Genomic DNA, 21,136 nt, shown 5'->3' on the forward strand with positions numbered 1-21,136 from the left:
CCTGTGCCCATAACAGAGTCTCATCCCGAGGAAATTTCCCAGATCTTTACTTCTTTGCTTTGGGGGGACTGGGAGCCAGGCTGGGGTTTCTAAGATATTGCTACTTATAAATTTGAGGCTATTACACCAGTTTGGGAGGCAAACATTTATTATTAATTTGACCGAGCATGGAGAGCCAGCCCTGGGTAAGAGAAGCAGGTAAGAGGGTAAGAGAGTAGGGGAGGCAAGAGAGTCAGGAGAGACAACAGAGTGACCCTCGTCTTCAGGGATTTTTATCTTCTCTCAGATGGAGGTGGGTCACCACACACTGATCTAAGCTAATTGGTTAGCATCATCCAACTCCATTGATTGACATGACTTGGGGGGTAGTCAAGTTTCTTTCCCCTAGGTAATCAGAAAAGTCAATCTGCATTCCTTTTGTTAAGCTGCGGGATCTAGGGAAGTGGAGAGCGCAGCCTCTGGATTTCTCCAGGAAATCCATTATTAATCATTATTTTCTCACAATAGCAAGGAGCAAAAGTGCCCAGGAAGAGCTGTATAGTCAGGAAGCCTCATCTTCCTCAGTTCCGATCAGCCCTTAGACACTTACTAGCTGTGTGACCCTGGGCAAGTCACTTAACCCTGCTTGCCTCGATTTCCTCATCTGTCAGATGAGCTAGAGAAGGAAATGGCAAACCCCTCCAATATCTTTGCCAAGAAAACCCCAAATTTGGGATCATGAAGAGTCAGATATGACTGAAATGACCGAACAACAACAACAGAGCTGTATAGGGACGCATCTCTTGATGCCTCAATCGTTTGTTCCAAATTTCTACCTTTGTTATATCTATGTGGTGAGATGCTCTTATATGATCCAGGAAGGTCATTAACAAACTGGCACCTCCAGATCATGGCCAGAATTGTGAGGGGAATAGAAATCATGCCATCTAAGGATAAGTTAAAGGGACTAACTAAGGATGCTCAGCTTGGGAATATGAGAAAATAGTTATTAATCATTTCCTGGGGACCCAGGGACCAGTCCTTTCTTCACCCACCCCACCCCCCTTCCAGAAAGTGAGTTCTCCTTGAGAAACTTCATCAAATCTCATCTGGGACAAACTCAAGGGAAGAAAAGGAATGGAGAAAGATTCTTTTGTCTAGATGGCTGAAAGACTGATGTGATCAAACCACTGGGATAAAATGGACTTTGCCCTAAGCAACTTGAGGGGTTTGGGGCATTCTTTTCCCTAATTACATCCCTAGAGTTCATTTTAATGTAGACCACCTTCAAGTCATGTCAACCAATAGAGTTGAATGATGCTAACCAATTAGATTTGTTTGATGTATAATGACCCAGTTAGCTTTGATCTAGGTATAATGACCTGCCTCTGCCAAAAAAGCATTAAAAACCCTTTAAAAACCCCACACAAGTTCTTCTGAGTCTTCTAGGGTTTTCTGGTGCATCTTCTGGGTCTTCCTTGGTTATCTGAAACCACATGTTCTCTGTCTCTTTTGCACTGTCTCTCTTGGGTCTTCTTCAGACCACATGCTGTCTTTCTGGGAGACTGCATGGGTCTTTTGGGACTTTTCTCTTGCTCCCGCCAATTGGCATACTGAAGCTCTCTTCCTGCTTCCACTATCATGCAGCCTGGAACCATGAGAAACTAGGGAGACATGTGGTCAATCCTTTACTGGTATAATATTGGTAAATTAATAAATGCTTACCGGGGGCAGCTAGGTGGCACAGTGGATAAAGCCCCGGCCCTGGATTCAGGAGTACTTGAGTTCAAATCTGGCCTCAGACACTTGACACTTAATAGCTGTGTGACCCTGGGCAAGTCACTTAACCCCATTGCCCCGCAAAAAAAAAAAATGCTTACCCCAAACTGGTATCTATAGAAATTATTTTAAACAACACAGGGAGAAAATTCAAGGGGCACATGATAGCTGTATCTTCAAGCATTTGAAAGGCAGTCTTATGGAAGATGGATTAGCCACAGAGGACCAAACTGGGAGCCATGGGCAGAAACTGCAAATTTCCCAAAAATCTGAGCTATTCCAAAGTAAAACTTCCTGTTTGGGAAGGTAGCGAGTTCCCTGACAACAGAAGTCTTCCATCAAAGGCTGGATAAACACTTGTTAAAATTGTTTTAGAAGGGATCTCTATACATATAAAGGTGAAATCAATCACCTTTGAGACCTCTTCCAACTTTGAAATGTTGTGATTCTGCCACTTGGTTCTCCACAGGAATCTAACTGCATGTTCCAAAGGAATACTACAGCCTACAGATCTGCAGGCAAATTATACCTACATCCTTGAAAAGTAAGTAGGAGGCCATTTAGATGAATCTTATTTGCTTTCCATTGTTTTTCCTTTATTCATGTTAGGACTCCATGATCTAATTTTATCAGAGGCCTGAGGCTCCTTACTGAGATAGTGTTTACCTCTAAATCAACTAGCATTTATTAAGAGCCTACTTTGTGCCAGGGACAGAAAGACATCCTATTTATGGAACCCCTGGCTTTTAGGCTAGAATTCTGACAAATAAGATCATGGCTTATCTGGCTACTCCTGCCAATGCCTTGAGTATTAGAGTATAGAAGAACCGTGAGTCAGAAAGCCTGGTTTCTTATGAATTAGGCATTTAGGTTCTGGGCCTGGAGTCAGGAAGATATGAGTTAAAATCCTGCCTTAGACACTAGCTATCTGACCCTGGGCAAGTTCCTTCATCTCTGCTTGCCTCGGTTTCCTCATCTGTAAAATGGGGATAACAATAGCACCAACCTTGCAGGGTTTGTGTGAGAATCAAGCAGACACATAGTAGGTGCTTAATAAAGGTTAACCGTTGTCACTATTATGGATGTCATTTCAACCTCTCCAAGCCTCAGTCAGCTACTCTGAAATTTTAGTTCCTTCCCAGTTAAATATTTTGTGTTTCCATTATAATAAACTCCTAAGGGATCTCCCTGACTCTACCCACCCTTTCATAGCTCCCAGAGTAATGTCCCTGAAACACAGCTTTTGTCATGACATTCTCTTGTTCCAAAGTCATAAATGGTTCTCTACTGCTTTCAGGATAAAGTTCATAGCCCAGTCTACTGTGACAGCCTGATCTTCCAGTATTCTCCAATATGGCTCCTGTACTCCACCCACACCAATCTACTGAGGGTCTGGCAAACCAATTCCTGATTTCCTGCCTCTATATTTTTGTTCACACTGTTCCCTATCCCCCTCAACCTCTCAACCTCCTATTTGTCCTTCAAGGCCCAGCTCAATTCCTACTTCCATTTCCTTTTAATTAATTGGTTATTTGATCAATTGTTTTAATGTTTCAAAGTTTGTCTCCCCCGGCATTCAGGGGTTATCCCAAGCTGAGGGAAGAGCCTGGTCCTGATTTGTTGGGCAACTGCCATGCATTGTTTGATACATTGATATGATCAGAAGATCAGACTTTTGTTTCCTCAGTTTCCTCATCTTTCACCCACCAAAAAAAAAAGGAAATGATATGTGTGAAATCCTGGGCAGACCTTAAAGCACCATATACATCATTTTCTGGCATTTTAATTATTCCTCACCTAGGCTATAAGCTCAGAGCACAAGGACCTCATATTTCAGGAAACTTTTGATTGGCAGAGTCCTGCTTAGAATTGTGGGCCATACGGGAATGCCCAAGAGGGTCAGGAGAACATATCCAGTCACCTCATTGTACCTCTCCAGCATATCCCAGGGACGTCAAGAGACAAAACTCTTCCTGGAACCACATCTCTTGGGAAGGAGAGGAAGCATTTTTGTGTGTTGGATTCTGCATGACCTATCTAACCTTGAACCTATGCTTACTTCTCACTAGTTCTTCAGAATTTTCTTGCAGCTAAGACTGATGCTCAAAGACCTCTAGCTGTAAATGAAGACATTGTTCCAGGGGCCTAGAGATGTCCCCCTGCAATCCTTCCATGATCAGGGCTTCATGAGTTTATTTTTCTTTTTTTTCTTTTTTCTTTTTTTTTTTGTGAGGCAATTGGGGTTAAGTGACTTGCCCAGGGTCACACGGCCAGTAAGTGTTAAGTGTCTGAGGCTGGATTTGAACTCAGGTCCTCCTGACTCCAGGGCCGGTGCTCTATCCACTGCACCATCTAGCTGCCCCCATGAGTTTATTTTTAAAGGCCTTACCTGAGAAGTGTCTCAGAGATTAGTTTTTGGATGGTTATTATTAAAAAGTTTTTTTATAGACCACCACAGAGTCAACCAGAGACCATGCTGAACTCTCCCAAAGTTCCCTGCAACATATCCTCCCCTGCTTTTGAGAACAAGCACTGTCTTTTATCTTTCTTTGTATCCCCTACTCTTAGCACAGTGTCTAGCACATTAGAAGGCATAATAAATGAGTGAATAGCTTAATAACTGAATGAATGGCTTATCCATCCTTTCCATATCACTATTACTAATTTAGAAAAACCAAAGTAACAAGTCCAACATCATATGCAGTGTTCTACCCCAACAGTCCCTTGCCTCATATCTTTCTTCTTCAAGATCAGATATGATCGGGGCAGCTAGGTAGCACAGTGGATAAAGCACCAGCCTTGGATTCAGGAGTACCTGAGTTCAAATCCGGCCTCAGACACTTAACACTTACTAGCTGTGTGACCCTGGGCAAGTCACTTAACCCTCATAAAAAAAAAAATCAGATATGATCATTATAATTACCCAGCATTCAGTTTCTATTTTTTGTTCTTGTCTTTGCCATTTTCACTGCTGTCATTTTGAAAGTTGTTTGCCTGGTCCTGCTTATTTCACTTTGCAACAGTTCATTCAAGTCTTCTCATGCTTCTCTGTACTCATCACATTCATCTCTATTCATCAAGTTCTTAATCTCTGGTATAACAGAATAATACAGAAAGATTAGGCAGGGCCACTGCTAGACATCACACCCTCTCCTCAATCCTGTGTTCTAACTCCTGCCTTTCTTATGTGTGTAATAGCCAGTGAGCCTCCCTCGATTTGAGCTGTTCTTTACATAGAACAACTATATGGAACATCCTCTTGGTTAATGCCCTGAAAGACAGCCCTATGCCTAAAAGAAACTGTGTATGATGAGGATGACATGATTTGTGAATCCTATCTGTATGTATTTATATCTATATGTATTTAGACAACTCCACTCCAGGCTTACACACACACACACACACACACACACATTTTTTCCCCATCTATTTATTTTTACTATTTTTTCAATTTAGAGTTCCAAATTCTCTCCCTCTACCCTTTCCCTCACCCATTGAGAAGTCAAGCTCTATGATATCAATTATACATGTGAAATTATCCAAAATATATTTCCATATTATTGTCGTTGTTGTTTGTTCTTGGTTCTCCAAGAGGACCATGACATCAGGAGGTGATATCACGACTTGCAGTGAATTGGATTTAAGTGAGGGAGGTCTGTGCAGAGTCATCAGCCTCACTCTCTCCTCCAGAGCCATCTGGGTCTAGTGGCAAGATTTACATCAGGACAAATAGATTTGGCCCCGGATACTTGAAGCAATTAGGATTAAGTGACTTGCCCAGGGTCACACAGCTAGTAAGTGTCAACTGTCTGAGCCCAGATTTGAACTCAGGTAATCCTGACTCCAGGGCCAGTGGGCTATCCACTGCCCCACCTAGCTGCCCCATTTCCATATTAGTCATGTCACCAAATTAAAGTGAGAAAATTATACTTCATTTCATTACATGAATTCATCAGTTTTTGAGTCTCTCAGAATTATCTTGGATGATTGCATTGATCAGAGAAGCTAAGTAACAGTTGATTATCATTACAAGACATGAGAAATGTGCAAAGTTAGGGACATCTCCCTCCCAAATGGTCAATCAGACTATTTGTGCCCAAACTGTGGTAGAGCCTTCCTAGATCATATTGGTATGATCAGCCATAGGTGGATACACTATACATTGACCTCAACATTGTGATGCCATTTTGGTCCTCTTTGAGCATGAAGGACAAACAACAACATCATTACAACATTGAATTATTGTGTACAATGATCTCCTGGTTCCACTTGTTTTACACTGCAGTAATTTACATAGGTCCTCCAGGTTTTTCTGAAACCATTCCCCTCATCATTTCTGGTTTTTGTTTTTTTGTTTTGTTTTGTTTTAACAGGGCAATGAGGATTAAGTGACTTGCCCAGGGTCACACAGCTAGTAAGTATCATGTGTCTGAGGCCGGATTTGAACTCAGGTTCTCCTGAATCCAGGGCTGGTGCTTTATCCACTGCACCACCTAGGTGCCCCCCCTCCCTCATCATTTCTTATAGCACAATAGCATTCCACCACAATCATATATGACAACTTGTTCAGCCCTTCTTCAACTGATAAATATTCCCTTGATTTCCAATTCTTTGTCACTACAAAAAAGAGCTGCTATAAACACTTCTGTACATAGAGATCCTTTGTCCTTTTTCTTCGATCTCTTTGGGATACAGACCTAGTAGTGGTATTGTTGGGTCAAAAGATATGTACAATTTTATAGCCCTTTGGGCATAGTTCCAAATTGCTCTCCATGATGGTTGGACCAGTTCATAACTTCACCAACAGTGAGTGCATTGGTGTCTATTTTTCCACATCCCCCCAGAATGTCACTTTTACTTTCTTGTCATGTTAGCCAGTAGGTGTAAGGTGGTACCTCAGAGTTGTTTTAATTTGCATTTCTCTAATCACTAGTGATTTAGAGCATTTTTTATTTGACTATAGATAGCTTTGATTTCTTCTTCTGAAAAATGCCAGGTTTAAACAAATCAAGTCAATAATACAAATTATCCCCTTTTTCAGATGAGGAAACTGAGGTTCAAGGAGGTTAAGTGACTTTTCCATTGTCACACAGCTAGTAAATGAGGCAGCTAGTATTCAAATCCAGGTCCTTCTGACTCTATATCCAGAGCTCTTCAACTATACTATACTGCTTTTTACATTAAAGGAGGGCTGTGAATTACCACACCAGGTACTCTTCATTGTTATAAAGAAATAAATATTAAATTATAAAAAAGACAGAGACTGGACCTGTGGTTTCATTGGTATCAAGAAATTCTAGGGGCAGCTAGGTGGCACAATGGATAAAGCACTGGCCCTGGATTCAGGAGTACCTGAGTTCAAATCCAGCCCCAGACATTTGACACTTACTAGCTGTGTGACCCTGGGCAAGTCACATAACCCTCATTGCCCTGCAAAAAAAAAAAAGAAGAAGAAGAAATTCTAGCTGAGAAAATTTCCTCCACAAATGCAGCTCTATACCTTCTCTACAACTAGAGTCTTGGAGAGTTGCCTAGAGAGGTAAAATGACTTGCCCAGAGTTACACAGCCAGGCAGGAATTGAACCCAGGTCTCCCTGGCTTCAAAGCTGGCTCTCAACCTATATGTCATTCTTCTTCTCCAGTAACAATAGAGCAATTAATTATAGACTACTGACACAGTATTCTTCTTCTTTTCTTCATCTAGGGGATCATATGATCCTGAATTCTATTCCCGAACCCGGGCAGATAATGTGGACCTGGAATTGTTTTATGATTATGAGAAACTGGGATGTCCAGTCCTGGTCTATCACAACAGTCCATGGAAACCAGTGATTGAACTGTAAGACGTCATTGCCTCATTTTCTAATATGCTCCCCCCTCCAGTGTCCTTTTGTGGTCAATTACAGATCCTTATGAAGAAATAGACTCAGGTTCATAAAAATATTATAAGATGTATTTTCTTTATGTAATTAATTAATTTTATTCAATGGGCCCCAGAATATCACCCAGGAGGAATCATAGACTCTACACAGATCATTACATGAGGCTTCATATATCTTCACTCCACTATAACCAAATGACAAAAATTTGAGAAACATAGTATCTGTTAATTTGATCAATTTATTGATATGGCTGGTGGATTATTAATAAAATGAGGCCTATAGCCATCTCTCTCAGATCAAAGACCCCTTCCTCACCTTCAGGTCTGGTTCAAATACAAACAAATCTCATTGGTTAGCATTATTCAAACCTAATTGGTTGGCATGATTTGGAGGTGGGTTATATTAAAATGAAGTCCAAGGATGACATCAAAGAAAGGAATGTAAGCCCCCCACTCAAGCTGGTCAGGGCAAAAATCCTTTGGGCTTTAATCTCATCAGTAAAGTCCTTCAATTTATCCCGGCAAAAGAAACTGTCCCCACCCAAGACTCCTTTTGTTAGTTTTGGTTTGGGTTGGGTTTGACCTAGATGAGACTTAATGAAATCTCTCAAGGAGGCCTTGTCTTTGGGTGGAGGGAAGAGGGAACTAAAAAGGGAAGATCTCTGGGTCCCCCAAGATACTGATTATTAATAATTATTTCTCACAACCAGGACCACTCACTATGTGGAAAATATTGTTTTATGTCGGTGTTCAATAGAGGTGAAATGGGATTAGCAGAATTATAAAAGAGTAGGATGTCTTAATGGAGCTTACTAATCAGCTTCCCAACAAATTGAAACCAGACTATAATATAAATTGAGCTTCTGAATCCTGTTTAAGTCATTCTGTTAATACAGAGTACGATTTTCTTATATTTATCATTGCTTTAAGTGTAGGAAGAAGATGGTTATTCTGTACTACCACCATTCCCCCCCCCCCCAAAAAGCAAAACAAAAAACCAAAACCTAGGGGCAGCAGGCAGTAGTGGATGAGAACTGGATGAGAACTGGTTCTGTAGCTAGAGATGTATGCTTCACACTGAAGACTCATACTAACTGTGAGAGAGTCATTTAATTTTTCAGTGGTCTAGACTACTCTTTTAAGACAGAGGTTCTTGATCTGAGGTCACTGAACTTGTTTTTAAAAAATATAAAACTGTCTTTTGTACACTTAAAGAATTGAGTTCTGTTCTATACCATCCATTTTTGCATGTATAAACCCTGAAGTCTAGGAAAATACAAGTGTTAACACCAAGAAATAAAAAAATTTAAAAAATTGTCTAACAATACAATCAGAGGCAGCTAGGTCGTGCCATAGTGCAGCCCAAGGTCAGGCTGACTCATCGCCCTGAGTTCAAATCCAACCTCAGATACTTACTAGTTGTATGACCCTAGGCAAGTCACTTCACCCTGTTGGCCTCAGTTTCCTCATCTGTCAAATGAGCTGGAATAAGAAATGGCCAACCACTCCAGTATGTTTGCCAAGAAAACCCTAAGTGGGGTCACAAAGAGTCAGACACAACTGAAACAACTGAACAACAACAACAACAATTTCAATTGCTTTTCATTTTGATTCCATGTAATTTCTTATATGCATTTAATATTTTTTCCCCCTCAGGAGAGGTCCATAGGCTTCACCAGACCCCTGCTCTCAGACTATATTTTGTAGAAAAGATGATCGCCTTTATACATTGGTAGAGACGGTTTGTTCACAGAAGCTTCCCACCCCTCATCTCCACCCCCTTTATGATTTGGGACTTCCTTAAGGAATAATGAGAGACATGGTAGCTGATCTTTACCTTCTATACTTAGTTAGGTGAAAGGAGGAAATCTTATTATTTAAGGGACTAATTGAACAATTATAGACCTACTTCTTTGCAGCAGTGGCGAGTCCACAGGGTAGAATATTATGTATATTTTCAGCCTTTTTTCTGATGTGCTGATTGGCTTTACTAATTTGATTTCTCTTCTTCCTTTTGCTTTTTAAAGAAAATCTTAATATTATTTTGGGGTTTTTTCCAGTTACACATATGGTTTTCAACATTCATTTTTATAAGATTTTGAGTTGTACATTTTTCTCCCTCCTTCCCCTCCCATCTCCTCAAGACAGCAAGCAATCTGATGTGTTTAATGTGATTGTACATATATAACCTATATTTCCACATTAGTCATGTTGTGAAAGAAGAATCAACAAAAGGGAAAAAAACCTCAAAAAAGAAAAACAAAAAAAAAGTAGAAATGGTTCAATCTGTATTCAGAATCCACAGTTCCTTTTTCTGGATGTGGAGAGCATTTTCCATCATGAATCCTTTGGAATTGTCTTGGACTATTGTATTGTTGTGAAGAACTAAGACTATCACAGTTGATCATCACACAATGTTACTGTTACTGTGTACAATGTTCTCCTGGTTCTGCTTACTTCATTCAGTATCAGTCCACTTAAGTCTTTCCAGATTTTTCTGAAACCATTCCCTTCATCATTTCTTATAGCACAATATAGTATTCCATTACATTCATGTACCACAGCCTGTTCAGCCATTCCTCAATTGATGGGCATCCCCTCAATTTCCAATTTACCACCACAAAGAGAGCTGTTATAAATATTTTTGTACATGTGGGTCCTTTTCCCTTTTTTATTATCTCTTTGGGATAGTAGTAGTGGTATTACTGGATCAGAGGGTATGCACAATCCCATAGCCTTTTGGGCATAGTTCCAAATTGCTATCCAGAATGGTTGGATCAGCTCACAACTCCAACAACAATGCATCAGTGTTCTAATTTTTCCACATCTCCAACATTTATTATTTTCCATTTTTGTCATATTAGCCAATCTGATGGGTGTGAGGTGGTACCTCAGAGTTGTTTTAATTTGCATTTCTCTAATTAATAGTGATTTAGAACATTTTTGCTTCTTTCTTTAAAAAAACATTCTTTGTCATATGGGATGGTTCTCTGGAAGTGGAAGAATGCTGAGAGAAATTCTGATGATGCAAAACCCAAATGTTATTAACAAAAAATATATTTAAAAAATATTGTGGAACTCCCTTTTGGTATTTAATAAAAACTGCCAGTTTGCCTTGTTTTGTTTCTTTAAAACATTGGTGTCACCTGATTTTGAATCAACATTTCACTTTTTTCATCCTTTCCCCACAAATTCATTGTTTGGGCTAATTGGTACCAGAAAGAAGTTAATGAAAAAAATATCCTTCAGGAATAACTAAAAGAAAAATCCTAATTGACTTACTGACTTCCCAGAATTTGACCCTTGCCAGTATTTGTAATTTCCCCAGGCAAAGCTCTTAGAAGCCATAGACATACATCTTGGGATGAGATCGTGATCCCCCTGATGTCACACTGCAATTGCACGCTCCACTAATTTGCACACACCTTCTCTTTTGTGTATGTATACCACAGGTGGCAAGGAACAGAGTTTTTAAAAACTGTTGAAACGGAATTTGTCCTGATAGAAATACATGGATTATTCACCTACAATTATTCCTTGACTGTTGCCTCGGCTTCCTGCAAATCACAGCCTCAGAACTGGTCTCAGATGTTAGATTCTTCTACTATAAAAAATATGTATGTGTGGAATAGAAAGGTAATACTCATCCTTAAGCTTACTACTTTACAAAAAAAAGTGGGAAAGGACAACCAAGGATGGTTTACATCCTATATTAAAAGCTTGAGGCAGCTAGGTGGCCCCACAGTGCCTAGACCACCAATAGTGGAGTCTGGAAGACTCTTCTTCCTGAGTTCAAATCTGGCCTCATACACTTCCTAGCTGTGTGACCCCGGGCGATCACTTCACCCAGTTGGCCTCAGTTTCCTCATCTGTAAAATGAGCTGGAGAAGGAAATGACAAACTACTCCACTATCTTTGGCAAGAAAACCCTAAATGGGGTCACAGAGAGTCAGACACATATGAAAAAATGGCTAAACAGCATTAAAAATGTGTTCATTTAAAACCTATTTGATTTTTATTCAGTCTCCATGTCTCCTCGCCATAACCCAGTTAACACATGCTGTGATAAGAGTCCAGAGAGTATCCATGCCTCTGTCACCTCTACGTTTAAAGAGTCAGGAGACCCAGGCTCTAGTTCTTGCTGTCCCAGGGAGTTATTGAAAATAAGGGAAAGAGTAGGGATGCCCATTGACTGGGGAATAGCTGAACAGGTTGTGATGTATGAATGTTATGGAATATGCTACAAGAAATGTTGAGCAGTAGGACTTCAGGAAAAGAAAAGAAAGATTTACATGAACTGATGCAAAGTGAAGTGATCAGAATCAGGAGAACCTTGTACACAGTCACAGCAACATTGTTACAATGATAAACTGTGAAAGACTTAGCTCTTCTCAGCAATACAAGGATCCAAGACAACTCCAAAGGACTCATGATGGAAAATGCACCTCCAGAGAAAGAACAGATGGAGTCTGAGTGCAGATCAAAGCACGCTATTTTACATTTCCTGTATTTCGTGTGCATTTTTTGTTTCCTTTGGGTCTGTGTCTTCTTTCAAAACATGACCAATATGCCAATATGTTTTGCATAATCGAACATGTATAACCTGTATGAAATTGCTTGCTCAGGGAGCAGGGAGGTAAGGGAGAGAGAAAAATTTGGAACTCAAAATATTTTAAAATGTTAAACATTGTCTTTAGATGTAACTAGGGAAAAAAAACACTTTTGAAAAAAGAAAGAATAAGGATCAGGGAGGAGCCACTTTTTGGAGGAGAGCAGATGGAATAGAATCCTTAAACAATTAGATATATGGGTGAAGGAGAAGATAAGGGCAGAAAGTATCTGAGTGATCAGAGATGAAGCAGAGGGGGAAAGACATAGTTCAAAGTGAATAGCCTTCATTTTTTTTCCTGTAAAATAGAAGACAAAGTTCTCAGCTGAGAGGATGGGGGGGACAGAGTCATAGGAGGTTTGAGGAAGGATGACAAGGTTGAGAAGAACTGTGGTGGAGGTGATAAGGGAAGTCCAATAGGACTGCTTAGCAGCAGTGAGGGCTCAGTTAAGGTGATGTAGCATACATTTGTAGTAAATCCAATCAGAAAGGTTGCATGATTTTCTCCACCTTTGTTCAGCAGTCCATGTGGATGAGTAAAGGTGGCAGATGGTGGGAGTTGTACAAGGCTGAGGCTTACGCCCTGCCAAGCCTCAGCCTTGGAAAACTCACAATTGGTAATATGACAAGGGGGTCAAGGACTCAAGAGAAGAGGACAGAAAAGAGTTGAAGTGGTTCACCAGGGAGTCAAAATGCAAAAAAAGAAGAGAGTGTGAGTGGTACAGAGGAAATGGCCTGGGAGAGAACTGAGGGGGTCACAGGATTGGAAGTCATAGTGCAGGTAAAGAGTAGGGTCTTGGAAAGAAAGCAGATGGAGGGGTGGAAAGGTAAAAGATTATGGTCACAGAAGACTTCTTGAACATGATGGTGGGGCTGCATCTGTGGATGATGGCAAGTGCTGCTTAGGCGGCATGAGGACGTGGCTCAAGAGAAATTAGTAGGTTGAGGATGCATGTTGAGGGTGTTGGAGGGGAGAGTCGACATATATGTTGAAGTCTCCTAGTATGAGGGCAGGAGTTGGGGAGGAGAGACTCATGAGCCAGCTATTGAATGTATTGAGGAAAGGTGGCAAGTGACCTGAGGGTCTGTAGGCAACAGCTACCAGGATTTTGATTGGGTGGTAGAGATGACTGACAGGAACATCAAAAGTGGAGAGGTTACTGAGTGGTGGAGGGAAGGAGAGAACCATGTTGGTGGCAAGGGGAACCAGGAGAATTCCCACCCCCCAGCCTCAAGCAGGGAGCCAAGGGGAATGGTGAGCCCCTTACCAACCCAAGGCATCTCTCATCTTTCTTAGAATTACGTCAGCTGCCATAAAAAGCACACCAAGGCTCCGCTGCTATGGCCTCAACTCGAATACCAGGTGCTTGGGGGCTCCACAGACAACAGCATCATTTTTGATCAAAGAAATGGAATGTATGTGTTTTTTTTGAGCATCGTGGATCCCTTTTACAGGTCGGTTGAAGTACTGGGGAGATGACTCTTTTTTCTAGGACACTGGGCTAGGATGTTATTGTGAGGGGATGACAGGCAGATTTTGGCAACATGTGTACAGGTCTTCCTCCCCACTCTTGATGCTGAGGGGTAGGCCTTCCAGAGTGGAAGCAGTAAAACTCTCAATAGTGGGGCGACATGCACTAGGAATCCTACCCGCAGCAGCATCTCATATTTCTTCCCTCTCTCCTGGGGCAAAGGAGGAGTCTAGCCTGGAAATTCTCCCTTCTTGGAATCTTCCCTTAATTCTGCAGCTGATTGTCCTCTGAGATCATGGGTGAGGGTGAGGATGTCATGTGGGCATGTAGAGAAGGGGAGGGAAAACGGTTATGATTCTATAAATCTTGTAGAATCTTCAACCTTTCTTCTCTAGGGTGATCCCTCCTGGCTTGGGGCTCTTGCCAATATGCAAAGTTCTGGTCCCTCTAATAGTCCACACTTTCCTAACCCACCCTACTCCCATTTCATAGAGGGGGGAAAAGCCCTTTCAAATAGTGACTCTGAGATCAAACTGTGGATCTCTTGGACTCACCTACATTCTTCCTTTTCTCTTGCAGCTACTGTGATTTGACTACTACCTTCAGTGTATATGTCTATGGTGCTTTCCCAAAGCAGGGTCTACCCGATTATCCAATTGTTCTATTTATACTGATGGTCATGTTGTTTTCACTCTGGCTTGGATATATCATTCCAAAACTGTCAAAGTCAGAACGTGGAAACAAAGTAAAATCATTTTTCAAGAATTTATGTGGGAGAAAAAAAGAAAAAGTGAAATTTAGTATAACTAAGTTAAATTAATAAGGCATTACAATATATTATTATTTATTAAAATAATATAGGGAAATGTTGTTACAATAAAATAACTGTGAGTTTTCTTTTTTTAATTAAATTTTGTCTTTATTCCAATTAACAAGCAGCCATTTTCTCTCCCACTGGAGGGTGGGGGGAACAAGAAAAACAACAAGGATGTAGAATCAACTGGCCATCAACACTGGCCATGCCCAAAAATGTATGACTCAGTGCACATTTAGTCTATTTCTCTGTCAAGGGGTGGGCAGTGTTCTAAATCATGAATCTTCTGGAATCATGGTCAATCTTTGTGCTGATCATAGTCTTTCAAAACTGTTCATTCTTACAGTATTATATCATAAATTGTTCCCCTGGTTCTACTCACTTCATTCAGCATCAATTCAAAGCAAGGTTCAAGTGAAAACCACTTCCCCCAACTGTTCCTTGTTTGAATAAACTTCTAATTATATCCCAATTTTGTGACACAAGTTCCTTCCCCCTTTCTTCCCAAATATGTTCTCCCCTCCCCTTCTTTTAAGATCATCATAATATGAATAGGCATTTTTCGGAGGAAGAAATCAAAGCTATCAATAGCCATATGGAAAGAATGCCCTAAATCACTAATAATTAGAGAAACACAAAACAATTCAGGTACCACCTCACAGGCATCAGATTGACTAAATTTAAACAAAAAAGAAAATGACAAATGCTAGAGGACATGTGGGAAAATAGGTGCACTAATGCACTGTTGGTGAAGTTGTGAACTAGTCCAACCATTTTGTAATATAATTTGGAACTATGCCCCAAAAGCTATTAAACTGTGAATAAATACCCTTTGACCCAGCAATAATAGGTCTATATCTCAAAGAGATCAAAGAAAGAGGAAAAAGAGCTATATGTACAAAAATATTTATAGCAGCCCTTCTTTGTAGTAGCTAAGAATTGAAAACTGAGGGGATACAGAAGAAAGAATGTGAAACTGAAAAGTTTCTACACAAACAACATTAATAAATCTAGGATAATAGGGGAAGTGGTTGGGGGAAAATAATCAAATTTCTCTGGCAAAGGTTTGGTATCCAAGATATATAAGCAAATATAATATTTATACATGTGCAAAATATAAATATATACATGCATGTATGCACGTGTACATGTATACACACATGAAGCCCCACGTGTTGTATATGTGCATGTGTCATGTATATGAGCATGTATGCATGTGTGTGGCTGATAGCCATTCCCCAATAGATGAATGGTCAGAGGATATGAATAATTTTCAAAGAGGAACTGATAAGTGTTCACAATCACATGAAACAATGCTCCAAATCACACTAAGAGAATTGCACATCAAAAGTTTTTATATCACATCAAAAATTACAAAAAATCCCAGTGTTAGAGAGGTTACGGAAAGATAAGCATGCTAATACATTGTTGGTGGAGCTATAAAATGGTGCAAACATTTTAGAAAGCAACTTGGAATTATGCCCAAAAAGTGACTAAAATGTCCATATTCTTTAAACCAGAGACTTCATTACTAAGCTTATCAAGGAAGCCATTGATAAGAAAATAATCTTCATATGCTACAAAATATTAATAGTAGCACTTTATGTGATAGCTAAGATCAAATGGGAAATGGCTAAACAAATTGTGGTACATGAATGTCATGGAATAATTACTGTGCTGTAAGAAATAATGCGTGTGATGAATACAGAAAAGTCCCTTGTCCTCAGTGCTCTTGGAAACTACACATAGACTAAGTTATCTACACATAAATAAGTTGCAGGGCCCACCTCCTCATCTGGGAGATTCCTATAAAAATGAAATGTGTACATATATAACCTATATCAGATTGCTTGCTGTCTTGGGGAGGGAAGGGAGGGAGAAAAATTTGAAACTAGAAATCTTATAAAAACAAATGTTGAAAACTATCTCTAAATGTAACTGGAAAATAAAATATTTATATGGAAAAAAAGAGGGATGGAGTTTGGAACTAAAAGCTGTAGATAAGAATGTTTATTATTAAAATAAAATGCAGGACAGCTAGGTGGTACAGTAGATAGAGCACCGGCCCTGGAGTCAGGAGTACCTGAGTTCAAATTTGGCCTCAGACACTTAACACTTACTAGCTGTGTGACCCTGGGCAAGTCACTTAACCCCAATTGCCTCACTAAAAAAAAATAAAATAAAATGCTCCAAATTTAAAAAAAAATCATGAGTAGAGTTCCTATCCCTATCCCTACAAAAGATGGATTATTGGGCAGGGCATGGTAATGGTATATATCCAGAAATAAACCGTCTGGGCAGGTAAGTGGTGCAGTGGATTGAATGCAGAGCCTAAAGTCAGGAAGACATTGTCATGAGTTCAAATTTGGCCTCAGACACTTCCTAACTGTGTGACCCTGGGCAAGTCACTTCACACTGTTTGCCTCAGTTTCCTCATCTATAAAATGAGCTGGAGAAGGAAATGGCAAACCCACTCCAGTATCTGTGCCAAGAAAACCCCAGATGGGGTCATGAAGAGTCAGACACGACTGAAAATAACTGAACAATAACAAAGGATACATTGACAAAAACAAAAATTTAACATTTAAAAAAACAACAGCCCATACTCTTGAGGAGCTAACATTCTACTTGGAAAGTAAAAACATTCACACTGTGGACTCCATACTCAACAGAACGTAGCTCCTTGAAGGGAGGGACTGTTTCCTTTCTGTCTTTGTTAGGTGCAGTCCTTGGCACAGGTGTTTTAAATGTTTGTTAAATGAATATTGAACTTGTAGTCAGTCCACTAAAACTCCTTGATCTTTTCCAGAAAACTACCATCTAGGATCATCTCACCCACCTTGTACCTGTGAATTGAGAGGTTTATCTGAATTAGATGAGATCTTCTTACTAAATTTGCCCCCTATCCCTGCTTTAGAGATTGGTAAACTACCATTCGGAGATGAAGGGCAACCTTTTCATTTACACATAGTGAATTAATCACCGAACCCAACCTTCTGAGTCCTTCAGGATGGGGGAAGTGATAGTCAGGAAAGGACGTTTGGGAGAAGCTGAAAGACCAAGTCCTGGGGATCCCATGGCCCCAGCCATCAGAAAACAAGAAAGTCAAGCTGACCAATGCTATTGCTCTCCCTCAAACTGACCATTACTTACCTGAGTAGGGAAATATCCCAGTAGAAAGTTCTTGGAGGGGTGGCTAGGTGGCTCAGTGGATAAAGTACCGGCCCTGGATTCAGGAGTACCTGAGTTCAAATCCAGCCTCAGACACTTGACTCTTACTAGCTGTGTGACCCTGGGCAAGTCACTTAACCCCCATTGCCCCACGGGAAAAAAAAAAAAAGTTCTTGGAAGGCCATCTAGGAGAGGGTCTCCCTAAGAAACTCGTGGGCTCCTGCCTCCTTCACATTAGCCAGTTCATGCAAGAAAACAGACCCTCCATCTAGGCCTTGCAAAGATTGGGAAGAAGTCGGCCTGGGAGCAGAGAGGGGCAGACTCTAGTTCTGGCTCTGGCCCTGTCTCAGAATGCAACCTAGGGCAAGGCACTTCACTCTCTGGGCTTCCGAGTTCCCGTCTTTAAAATGGAAGAATCTGGATTAGTGTTGATCTCAGGCCCCTTTTGACTCTGACTTTCTATACTTGGGCTACCCAGGTTAAGATTTTGCTGCTCGGGCTTGACCATGTTCCAACTCAGCTGGGAAGAGGATACTAATCTTGCTCGTTGACACCTGGGGCCATACCCACCTGGAGTCTACGCTCCCCTGTACCAATCACCTTCCCCAGCTTAATTGGGCAGGCCAGAAAAGGGCCGAAAAGAGGTGGGATTGGGAAGTCATGTGAACAGGACGGCATCCTCTGCCCGGGCCCAGGTTAGTGTAAAGGGGTACGTGTGACCCTTCCCCCCTTCTCCCCCCCCAGGGTGTACCTAGCTGAGGAGGCTGCTTGGAGAGGGGGAGGATGGTAGATGCCTCATTCCAGCTAGCTGAGTGACTATGTCCTCTTCCCCAAGTATGCCTCCCCTGAGAAGCCAACAACCCTAGGGATGAGGGAGAAGAAGGGGGAGTAGAGCAGCTAGGATGCTATCTCTAGACCTCTGGGAGTTATTACAGAATGTCAGGAAACGGACCTCGGAGACTCTTTAGTTGGAGATCATCTAAATGAAGATATTAAGCCCCAGGGAGGGGAAGGGCCTTGTGGTTACACACCAGAGTCCTGGCCTTCGAACCTTGGCTTCCGGGCTGTTTCTGTGCTATTGCCCCCCACTGTGCTCCTCTCTCCTCCAGCTCCCCTTCCAGGTGCAGCTTCATGGCTTCCGCCGGGCCCCAACTCTGTCCAAGGCCCCAGCCCGCCTCCCACTGCAGCAAGGGCTGTGCCCCTGGGGTCCAGGGCATTCACTATGCCTTGCCACCTCCCCAGCAGCTCCGGCCTAGGGACAAGGCCCTCCAAGGGTGAGTGCTGCTGGCTTTGTCTGGAGGCTCTTGCCTACAGAGGAGTGGAGGGGATTGGGTGTCCCTCTCCTCCAGGGGCAGGGCTTGTGAACTATGGCTACCTCTGCCCCAGACAACCAAGTATAGGGGATGGAGAGCTAACGGGCATTAGGAAGATCCAGGTTCTTCAAGTCTGTTTCCTATAGTATTGGTTCTGTGGCATTGGGTCAGTCATTTGACCAGTACCTTAGGCAAGTCTAAGATTGAGTTGCCAAGAAGGTATTCATCTGTGTCAGTAGGATTTGTCTGTAATCTAGAGCTATCCACGCTGGTCCTCCTCTCTTCTCTGTTTCTTCTTTCTCTATGGTGAAAAAATTGCCCCACTTGCCTTGCTAGGCCCTAAGGGTGTAGTGGGAGCTGGGTCATGGAAGGCTAGATGTTTTTCTGGGCCCAAACTTCAGGCCATCCTTTTCTTTTTTTGGTGAGGCAATTGGGGTTAAGTGACTTGCCCAGGGTCACACAGCTAGTAAGTGTCAAGTGTCTGAGGCCAGATTTGAACTCGGGTCCTCCTGACTCCAGGACTGGTGCTCTATCCACTGTGCCACCTAGCTGTCCCCAGGCCATCCTTTTCTCTCTATCTCCCTGGCCTGAAATTCTGGTAAGTAGCATTCACATAGTGATGTAAGATCTTCAAAGCACTTCATAAATGTTATCTCCTTGATCCCTAAGAGGGGCTGTAATTATTCCCACCCTATAGATAAGAACCCAGACTGAGAGGTTAACTGAGCTGCCCAGGGTTACCTAGCTAGTAAGGTAGTTGGGTAGGCTTGAAATCTGGGCTTCTTGCTTTCCAGTTCCATTGCTGTCTGTCATACTACCTAGCTGCCTCATGGTAGAATTCTAGTCTTCCCTCTGGACCTATAAGCCCACCCTGATTCTGAAGCCCCTTGGAAGGGCCTAACTGACTTCTGACAAATCAACAGAATACAGACAGCTCCAGCGCTCTCACTGACTCCACCAAGGCCAGCCACATTCTTATTATCTCTTGTGGAGTCAGACAATAAGCATTTATTAAGCATTGACTATGTGCTTGGCCTGATGACTTTCAGGAATCACCAGGGTGACCTAAACTAGGTCTCTCATTCTTGTCCTCTTCTCCTGCCCCCATCCAGGAGCTGTAAGCTGGGCGACTTCCTGGTGGCAGAGGCCCCTGTCTGGCCCAATAGGGCCCCTGACCCCCAGGTGGTGCAGAACATCAAAGCCCAAGTGGAGTCCTACTTCTCCAACGAGAATCTGGCCCAGGATGCCTTCCTCCTGAAGCATGTGCAGAAAAGCAAGCTGGGCTTCGTCAGCATCAAGCTGCTCACCTCCTTCAAGAAGGTCTCCCTCCCTGTCCTTTCTTCCTCCCCCATTGCCTCTGGGCAGGGTTGGTGGGCCTCTAAGTTCACTGTTCATTTGCTAAGCATTTATTCAGTGCCAAGCTCTCTGCTAGGGAATGGACACACACACGCACACACACACACATTCCTGCCTACCCTCTAATGAGGGCAAAAACCCCCCCAAATGAATGAATTTCCCCTGCTAAGTACATATAAACTCCATGTTAATCATTGAAGGGAGGGAAGGTACCAACAGCTGGGGGAAGAGGAGGATTCAGATTGGCCGTAAGAGGCACCACTTGTGCTGAGCTCTAAAAGGAATGAAGAATTTTAATAGACTGAGAGGAAAGCGCCCCAGGAACGGGGAACAGGCTGGGCAGAGGTAAGAGTTGTAGTCTCACGTATGGGGAGCATAGCAAGCTTAGAAGGTGGAGGACTGGAGGAGGAGGAGCCATGTGCTCTTCTAAGCAGAAGCTGGTGTATTGGAGGCTAGAGGCAAAAAGCGGAGCTTTTGAAATGCTTCTTAAAGAGACTAAAGGATGAGATCTCAGCTGAGCAGCCTTAGCCCCTCTGCCCCTTTCGGAGTCCCAACCTCCCCTGCTCCTTGCTCCTGAGCTGGGCTCTCACCTGAATTCCATCTTTCCTGGACATTCTCAGTTGGGGGGAGGGGTGAAGCAGCTCTGGGAGAAACCAAAACTTCTTAAACTGTGGGGCAAGATCCCCTCTGGGGTCACATGACGATGTGGTGGTCACTAAGAACGGGTCGACAGTAAAAGGTTATGTGTATCTAACACACCCG

General features: G+C 42.1%; 1 protein-coding gene across 1 annotated transcript in view; it reads left to right on the forward strand.

Moving 5' to 3' along the window:
* CATSPERD (cation channel sperm associated auxiliary subunit delta) overlaps window positions 1–21,136 on the forward strand; it is a 102,694-nt gene that overhangs the window by 75,785 nt on the left and 5,773 nt on the right. Inside the window, 9 exon segments of the mRNA XM_043990711.1 lie at window positions 2,228–2,302; window positions 7,463–7,597; window positions 11,092–11,275; window positions 13,546–13,703; window positions 14,300–14,465; window positions 17,944–18,068; window positions 18,328–18,414; window positions 18,827–18,979; window positions 20,131–20,338. Coding sequence (XP_043846646.1) covers window positions 2,228–2,302; window positions 7,463–7,597; window positions 11,092–11,275; window positions 13,546–13,703; window positions 14,300–14,465; window positions 17,944–18,068; window positions 18,328–18,414; window positions 18,827–18,979; window positions 20,131–20,338 — 1,291 coding nt within the window.

Source organism: Dromiciops gliroides, chromosome 1 (genome assembly GCF_019393635.1).
Source record: "Dromiciops gliroides isolate mDroGli1 chromosome 1, mDroGli1.pri, whole genome shotgun sequence".
NCBI lineage: Eukaryota > Metazoa > Chordata > Mammalia > Microbiotheria > Microbiotheriidae > Dromiciops > Dromiciops gliroides.